Raw genomic sequence first — 9236 nt, forward strand, 5'->3', positions numbered from 1 at the left:
AAGATTTCCAATCCTCTTTTTCGTTTTAAACCTCAACTGCAGCCCCTCTCCTCCCATATTTCTCTTCTACCAACCTCTATCCCCATTTAAACAAATGCACATACAAACGGCTCCGCGGGACCTAGCCAGAGGAGCCCTGGACAGTAGGTGTGTCTTTCTGCTGGGGAAGGGGAGGAGTTAGACAGCGGGCACAATCCCCCTCCCTGGTCAGCTGGGATGGCAATCAAAACTGTTGTCACTGGGAGCCTGCGGCCAGAGCGCAGGAGCTGCCCAGGACTGTGGTCCTGAAAGCTCCAGCCCGGGAACTGACCAGGGAGAGGAGGTACTGAAGACCGACTAACCCTGTTGCAGCGGGAGCATCGCCCCAAGAACTCCAAGGAAGGAGTAAAACAATTAGCAGCCAGAGAGACCAGACCTGGTGGCACTCCTGAGAGGCAGTGTCCTGGTTTAACATGGATCGATAAAAGCACCTCCTTCTCCTGTGACCTGGATGGTCCGGGAAACTTGGCTTCTCTGAGTCTCCTCCAGGGCGCAGATTCACAGAGTTCACTTCACGCCAGGCACTACGACTGCCAAAGGTGAGCCAGCAGCTGGGGTGGGAGGGGACGACTGAAGTTTCTGTGGGATGTTTTGCAGGCCTAGAAGAGCAGTTGAGCTAAGGCAAGTCTCTTCTGGACTGAGGAGAGAGTGGAATTTAGGAAATTTGAAGAGAGAAACAAAGAGAGTCAGAGCACTTAGGAACAGATATTGAACTTTTAGCAATTTCACCACTTCCCATAGTACCTGTCACCCAAAGTGAAACTCAGATACTCTCAATATTTTTTTTTATAGCACAGATTGCAAATCACCCACCCCACTCGTCATCCCCCGTCCCTCTTATAAATGTAGAAAAAGATGTCCAAAATAGTTTAATTGCTTTTCCCAGGTGGCTCAGCAAGTGGGTTGAGGGAACTGCCCCAATCTGCCTCCCTGCTCACAGCATTTTCGAAAGGAGTGGAAGGGGAGGGAGGAGAAGGGGGAAGAAAACAGCATATGGAATGAGAAAAGATGCCGGAAAGCCAGGAGGATGTTCTCACCATGGCCTCCATTTGGTCTGCTAAAAATCCTTAATTGGAAGAAAGTCAGGGAAACTTCCTTCCCCTCCACTCTTTCAGATGGGGAATCAGAAAGGAAAGATTGTCCACATCTATTTCTGCCTTCTCCAAGCCTCTATCCCCTCTCACATATCATTTGCTCACTCCAAATATATGTATTCAGGAAAGTTCTAATGCAAATTGCCTCCCTCATTTTTTGACAGAGGTTTTAGAAATGAAATTCTGAAGAACATGAAGGGAAAACTGAAGGATTGACTAGCTTCTGTTTGCAAAGTTCACCATTAGGATCTAAGGCTATGAAAACTGAAGTATGATGTGGGTATGCTGGATAAAAAGTGTGTGTGTGTGTGTGTGTGTGTGTGTGTGTGTGTGTGTGTGTATCTGGGTATTTATCAAGGGTATAAAAGATTGTACAGGAAGAGCACAGGATAGCCCACTAGCTGATTTCTGGCACTGCGACTTGTGAGCACCCTGGTCTTCGTTCTGCCTTTTCAGAGCAAACTCTTAGCAGGGCACTTTGTCTGGTCCTTAGATTCCTCAGAAATCGGGCTGACTATTCCCATTCCTGTTGTATTTAGAATCTAGTCATTGGGTCAGGAGGTGAAGAGAGCACTATCAGCCTTTAAGAGAAAGACATTGTCTAATCACCATAGACACACATGCAAGCACTTTTACCCACTATTCATCCATCGAAACTTCCTCACAGCAAATAAACACTAGTAAAAGTGTAGGGCAAACTCAAGGACAGCTCCACATAGTATAATGTATGAATGACTTCCACCCCAATAATGACAGAATTGGGGAGTTACAATCATTGGCTAAGCAAATATTTTGCTAGAACTGGTTAAAAAAATGAAAAAAAAGGAGAAAATTTCGAGTATGAGAAATATGGCTAAAACTAAAATGTTATGAAAGAATCCTAAAGAAAGTGGATTTTTTGTTATATTGTGTAAATACATAAGGAAATCTAAATTTCAAGATCAAAATCTAAAATGGACTTTATAGGGTCAGAATGTGTTTGGGGGTGCAGGGGGGGGGGTGGCGGGTCTGTATTCTGCCTCCAGAGCTAGTATTCATTGATTTTTTGTCATACTAGAATATCCTTCATGTATATTTTGAAAGCTAATTTATTTTCTAGGAATTATAAAAATGTAAAGTGGTGTATCATAATACTATTGAAATAGTGCTATAGGTTTTCCCATATAGCTTCTGTATAACAATTGCCAACCCTTACATTTGCACAATAACTTTACAAAGTACTTGTGCTTGCATTGTCTTCTTACTTTTCATCAGAGTTTTTAAGTGAGATATGACAGATAAAAATATTATTCTATTTCATTATTCTTTCTTAAATCCTCACCTGAGGATATGTTTTTATTGATTTGGAGAGGGAGGGAGGAAGGGAGGGAGGAAGGGGGGGAGAGAGAGAGAGAGAGAGAGAGAGAGAGAGAGAGAGAGAGAGCGCCTGACCAGGGATTGAATGGGAAACCCAGGTATGGGCAATGTCCATGAATCAAACTTGCAACATTTACAACTTTTTGGTGTATGGGCCAACTGAGCCACCCGGTCAGTGCTCATGCTTCTTTTAATACACCCCTGACGTGGTTCATTAACAAACTAACCATCATAGTAAAATTAGGTACCAGGTCTGGAGAAAACCAAGTTGGTTTTCTTGATCAAAACTCAGAACTGTATCACACACATTTTCAACTCTTCAACCTAAAAACTAGATATTTATCCCCCACATCCCTGATTACCTTTTGATGTATTAAAGATATTAAGGTGGAAAAGGTCAAAAGAAAAAGACTTTAATCTTTGAGGAGTGTTGGCTTTCATTTTTATTAGAGAGACACTTCTCTTTTCTCCTCAGAGTCCTGCCATTGATTCTGGTAGGAAAGTCATATCCTCATTATTGTTTAATCAAAGACAAAATGAAAAATGTACCAATGCCAATGGTTGTTCGTATTCCACCAGAAACTTCATGAACTTGAAAATTCATGTGATTGAGTAGGAATGTCTGGCCAACTGCTGTCTCCCAATTATAAACCAGAATGAAAAAAAGCTTCCTTCCTTCTTGAATGTGGTGGAAGAGTTATAGCCAATCCAGCAAAGGCAGCTGACACAACCCCTCGAAGCAAAATAGGAACTCTGACACTTAGTTTCTCTAGGAGTTTGAATATCAGGGACTTTTTTTATGAAATGGGAGTTGAAGTGAAGTGGAATTTTGTTGCCATGTAATCAAATTAAACACAAATCATAATTATACCAATTTCTGTCTATGTGGATAGAAAAACTCATGGCTAACTTTAGGAAAAATGATAGCTAACACATGGCATTTATGATGTCTGGCACTATTCAAAATCTTTATATATAATAGCTCATTTTATGCTCACAATAACCCAATAAGGTAGAACTATTATTATTCTCATTAAAAACTATTTTATTGATTTTTTACAGAGAGGAAGGGAGAGAGAGTCAGAAACATCAATGGGAGAGAAACATCCATCAGCTGCCTCCTGCACACCCCCTACTGGGGATGTGCTGCAACCAAGGTATATGCTCTTGATGTGAATCGAACCCAGGACCCGCAGGCTGATGCTCTATCCACTGAGCCAAACCAGTTAGGGCTATTATTCTCATTTTAAAGAGGAGAATGAAGCATAAAGAGGTCATGAGTCATACATCTAGTAAGTAATTAAGCTGAAATTTGAATTCAGGTCATCTGACTTTAGAAGCTGTGCTGTCCAGTTACATTGGGCAAAAGGGCGGGGTATTGGGCTGTTGTCAGATAATCTTTTGAGCCAATCAGAAGAAGCACAGTAGTTAGTACACTCTGCTTTTCCTATTCACCTCTGAGAAACCATTTTTACTTTTAAATAAGCAAATATATGTGAATGGATTAAATAAGAAAGCCCAAAAATAAGCACAAGATAAATATAATGTTAATGTATAGCACTTAACGTTTACAAAATTCGTTTTCATATTTTTATTTGATATTAAGAATAATGCAAAATATATCTTATCCTCATTTTACGAAAGAGGAAATAGAACATCAGAGCTTATACAACATGTTTTGAGATCAATAACCAGAAATTAGAAGAGCTGGGACTAGAGTATGTGCTTTTCCAGCTTCCATGCTTTTGAAACCACACTATGTACACATGGGGTTCTCTTAGAGCTAATGGACCAGTACCTATGGGAAAAGATAAAGTTGAACTGGGGTCATCTATATCTTTCCCATGGTTAGTAAGAGAACAAAGATGAAGCTTGGTTGCCCTTCTAATTGTTTAGCCAAAGTCAGTTGGTTCTTTTCTGCTGTCAATCTGCCCTGAGAGCAGCTCTTTGACTCTTACAGAAACCATCAACTTCTGCTTAAAGGCAAAATGTAGTCTCCTCTCTTCTCCTGGCTCCGCTACTTGATGGGAGTGAGGATTGACAGAATTTGACTAGAGTATAGAGGCAGGGAAGTGAGGATGTAAACAAAGGTCAAATCCAGAGGCTAGGGTGGGATTTGGTTTTCAGGGGCAATTCAGTAGACTCCTCTCTTGCTTCTTTCTTCTCTTCCTTCCTTCTCACTTTTCCGGGTGTGAAAGTATGTCTCAGTGGTAATGGCAATGATGAAGAAGACACGAGAGAAAGAGAAGGAAGAGGAAAAGGAAGCTAAGAGTAAGAGAAGAAGGGGGGATAAATGAATGAAAGCAGCAAGAAAAATTTTGGAAGAGGAAGAAATCCTGGAATATGGGAGCTGAAAATCACTGTAGAGAACACCTAAGTTAGCCTCCGGTTGGTTGATGGCTACTTCCTGGAGATTTAGCTCTACTGATCCACATCTGAAGTCAAAGTAACTTCCTTCCTTCCTGTAGTTGTGGTGGAAAAAGGAAGAAACAAAGACATAAAACCTAGGTTTTGGAATCAGAACTGGCTTTATGTCTGATTCTACCAGCTCTATGTCTTTGCATTGCCATCACTGAATCTACCTGACTACAGTGACGTTGACTATAAAATGAGCATAGTAATCCTTATTTCCCTCAAAGGTTTGCTAAAAGGCTATGCAAATGTAATTATAATTACATGTGGAACATTAGGTTTCCCAAGCCCACTCCATCCTCACTGACCTCAGAGTGCACCTGCCGTTGAAAGGTCTGCGTTACTTTAACAGAAAGTTAATTAGATCCTTCATCCTCTCTCTGGGTAGCTGCCCGAGTTAGAAGTGCAGCTCAGCACACAAGCTCTATTATCCATATTAAAAGTGGGATTTTCTTACTTGGCCTGTGCAGCCAGTTGACCAATAGGTCCCAACGTGTGTTTTCAATAAAGCTGCTTACTCAGAAAGCCTTATTAAGTGAGTAAGTCAAGCTGACATGATTTCCGTGCTGATTAACATGAAACCTAGGCTGTTTTTGCTATGCAGTGACATTAATTATTTATTGGAGGTAAATGAGGTTACAAGGAAAACAAGCTCGGATTACCAGAAACAAATCAAATCATATATTTATATTTTTAAAAGCTATGTACTAATCCCTGCATTCATTGATTTGAGGCTCAAGCTTCAAAGATAAAAAACATTTATTATGCTCTCTTATTTCTGATATATGGAGGTGATTCAGAGTTTAATATTTCAAAGACTGGCTGGTAAACTGGGGTGACCCAATGGAGCTTATCAGAGACTTTTATTTGGTAAATTATAACCCAGAAATTGCTCAACAAATCTCAAAATAATTCAGGTTTTTCCAGAACTGCATATAAAATGTTTACTAAACCACCGTCTTTTCTGGTTTACAAATGTGTTCAATTTGTAAATTTTTCATAAGAAATTCTGATTAAGCAGTTATCTGTTAAGTGAATTAAAGCACAGTCAGGCTATTTTTGTGTTTGTCTGACATATGCATCATGTTTTCAGTATCTATGTTCTGTTAAATTTAGCATTTGTTCTAGATTTTTAATTTTTAATGAAGCATTATTATAGTAGTTACATTAAAAATAATCTTAAATTGATTTGGTAGAACTCTGGTTTGTAATTCTAGTTGCTGCAGTATCTTTTTCTGATAATGTGTGATGCATGTGCAATGGGAAGAGTTCTCACTTTAGCATACTGGAAAATTTCCCTGATCCTTCTACATCAGGCCACTAACACCTCTAATACCACTAATACTAGATGAACCATAACATGTTTGCTGAAAAACAAAAGTGCTCTTTTGGTGATGGGGAGAGAACTATTACATGGTTATGTGGCATATTAGCCAGTTGTGGCATGGCTCTCTCCTAGGAAATGCTTGAAAGAACAGCTTTCAGAGTCAGAGGAAATATGGGGATGTTACAGGCTAGAGATATGTGTTATGTCCCTAAATAGAAGATATGTGAATATTATATATTCACACAAAGTAGTCTGAATAATATCACCATAGTTTTTCATTCATCTTATGGTGTAAATATGAGACAGTTTGCTTACTTTATTGTTTGACATACTTTTAAATTTTTTCAATAATTATAATTATTATGTACACATTAAATACTTATAATTACTTTAGCATCCCTTTTCACTTACAAAAGTTTCTCTATTTAGACAATAATTTATATGTGTACTGTATCTATTTCCCTTTATGAGCTGAATTCTGGGAATAAAAAAATATTTTTTGATTGGTTTACCAGTTATTTTTGCCTATAATATCCATTAGATAAAAATCCTGAGAATAAAAAGACTTAGACATTGACACTATAATAAATGATCATGTCAATTTCCTTTTTCTGTAGTTTATTTTCTTATTATGCCACAGAGAAATGAGTGTCCTAGGCATTTATTTGAGTCTTACATTAGTTATTTAGAATCAAGGACATAGACTAGATCATAGTAAGTTGAATCCCAATATAAATAGTGTTCTTTATATCCAAGGTATAAAAACATGTTCAGTTCTAAATCAAATCAAATATTCAGAGGCACTAAACTTTCCTGTTTTCTCTTCCAGGATCTAGAAATGGCAAAAACGTATGTAAAAGCCAAGGAGATGACAGAGTTGGTCAACACACCATCTTGGATGGACAAAGATCTGGGTTCTCAGAATGAGATGAAGGAGGAGGAGAGAAGACCAGCTGCTTACGGGATGCTTGGAAGCTTAGCTGAAGAACATGACAGTATTGAGGAAGAAGAAGAGGAGGAAGAGGATGGGGAGAAGCCTAAGAGAAGAGGTCCCAAGAAAAAGAAGATGACAAAAGCTCGCCTGGAGAGGTTCAAGGCTCGAAGAGTCAAGGCCAATGCTAGAGAACGGACACGGATGCATGGCCTGAATGATGCTCTGGACAACCTGAGGAGAGTTATGCCATGTTACTCTAAGACCCAAAAGCTTTCCAAGATAGAAACACTTAGACTGGCTAGGAACTATATTTGGGCTTTGTCTGAGGTCCTGGAAACTGGCCAAACACCAGAAGGGAAGGGCTTTGTGGAGATGCTCTGTAGAGGGCTCTCTCAGCCCACAAGCAATCTGGTGGCTGGATGCCTCCAACTGGGTCCTCAGTCTGTTCTGGAGAAGCATGAAGAGAAATCCCCTGTTTGTGACTCTGCCATTTCTGTCCACAACTTCAATTACCAGTCTCCCGGGCTCCCCAGCCCTCCTTATGGCCATATGGAAACACATCTTATTAATCTCAAACCCCCAGTGTTCAAGAGTTTGGGAGAATCATCCTTTGGGAGTCATCCACCTGACTGCAGTACACCACCTTATGAGGGCCCACTCACTCCACCCCTGAGTATCAGTGGGAACTTTTCCTTGAAGCAAGATGGCTCCCCTGATCTGGATAAACCCTACAGCTTCATGCCACATTACCCCTCTGCAAGTCTCAGCTCAGGGCATGTGCATGCAACTCCCTTTCAGGCTGGTACCCTTCGCTATGATATTCCCATAGATACGTCCTATGACTCCTACCCCCACCATGGCATTGGGGCTCAACTCAATACAATCTTCACTGAGTAGAGCAGTAAGATCAGAATTTCAGAGGGTGATGTGGAGATGCTTTCCATAATACAAATGGTTGAGCTGAAGATTCAATGACCTTAAAGGAACCCGTTAGACATATATAGAATACATTAGTGCCAGTCCATTTAGGCCCTCCTACATCTGTCACTCTCTATTTTTACCAACTTCTCAAAATGTATTGATTTCTTTATTTAGGGTCCTCAAGAGAAATGATTTGATTGTTTACAATCATGTGGAAATAGAACAGAATTCATAGGTCCTATTTTGGTGGGGCCAATAACTTATTGAATAATCTATGCCAATTCATTTTCCATTTCTGGACTCTTTTTTACTTACTGGTAAAAATCAGGAAATTGTTCTAAATCTAGATGATTTCTAAAATCCTTGGCAGTTCTGAAATTCTTTAACATTGGTGACCACTTTTATAAACTTCTTGAAACTAAAAGGACAAAGGAATGGTAGGAAATGGACACTATATGTCAATGATCAAACAGAGCTGCCTAAGGAGCACAAGGTGCATGACTCTTGGGAAATTAATGGTTGGACTTCTTTGCATCCAGAGGCTAAAAGTCCAAGTTGGTTGTCACTGTGAATAACAAAGCATGCTCTTGTTGGGATGAAAGTTGAACATAACTTCCTTGATGATTGATAACATTCCAAAAGCACTTTTATTTCTACTAGAGATAGGGCAATAAAGTCACTGAAACCTCAGATTCCTATGGCAAATAGGACTTAGAGAAGTTATCTAGACCACTTCATGGCATGCATACCAGAGGGCTCTGGAAATTCTGATGAAGCTCAGGGCCTGTTATTGGAATAAGCTAACAACACAAGTCACATTCAAGAGCAATAAATTGGCTATTGGCTATATTAACTATAGCTGCTCATAGGGAAACCTCTAGATTTTTTTTTTTCAAGATGAGTTTTGTTGTTGTTAAAGAAAATATGTTTAAAATCACTGACCTTGTCCACACCAATATCATATTTTCTAGAAGCACAAGCGCCAATCAATTTATTGACCAAACTTGAATTTTCCCAACATATATATAATTTGGTGTCTCCTCCTATACTAATTGTTACCTCTTCATCACTTCTAAAATAAAATATATTATTACATATTATTGATAATATTGAGAGTAATCAGACCTAAGGATGCAGACATTAAATCCAAGGT

At 39.4% G+C, this 9236-nt stretch overlaps 1 protein-coding gene across 1 annotated transcript; it reads left to right on the forward strand.

The window, feature by feature from the left end:
• Positions 1–255: 255 nt before the first annotated feature.
• NEUROD4 (neuronal differentiation 4) lies at positions 256–8964 on the forward strand. Its single transcript, XM_036456873.2, has 2 exons — positions 256–578; positions 7058–8964. The coding sequence occupies exon 2, from the start codon at positions 7067–7069 to the stop codon at positions 8057–8059; it is 993 nt and encodes a 330-aa protein (XP_036312766.1). The 5' UTR covers positions 256–578; positions 7058–7066; the 3' UTR covers positions 8060–8964.
• The last annotated feature ends 272 nt before the right edge of the window (positions 8965–9236 follow it).

The sequence above is a fragment of the Pipistrellus kuhlii genome, unplaced genomic scaffold (assembly GCF_014108245.1).
Source record: "Pipistrellus kuhlii isolate mPipKuh1 unplaced genomic scaffold, mPipKuh1.p scaffold_m20_p_3, whole genome shotgun sequence".
Taxonomy (NCBI): Eukaryota; Metazoa; Chordata; class Mammalia; order Chiroptera; family Vespertilionidae; genus Pipistrellus; species Pipistrellus kuhlii.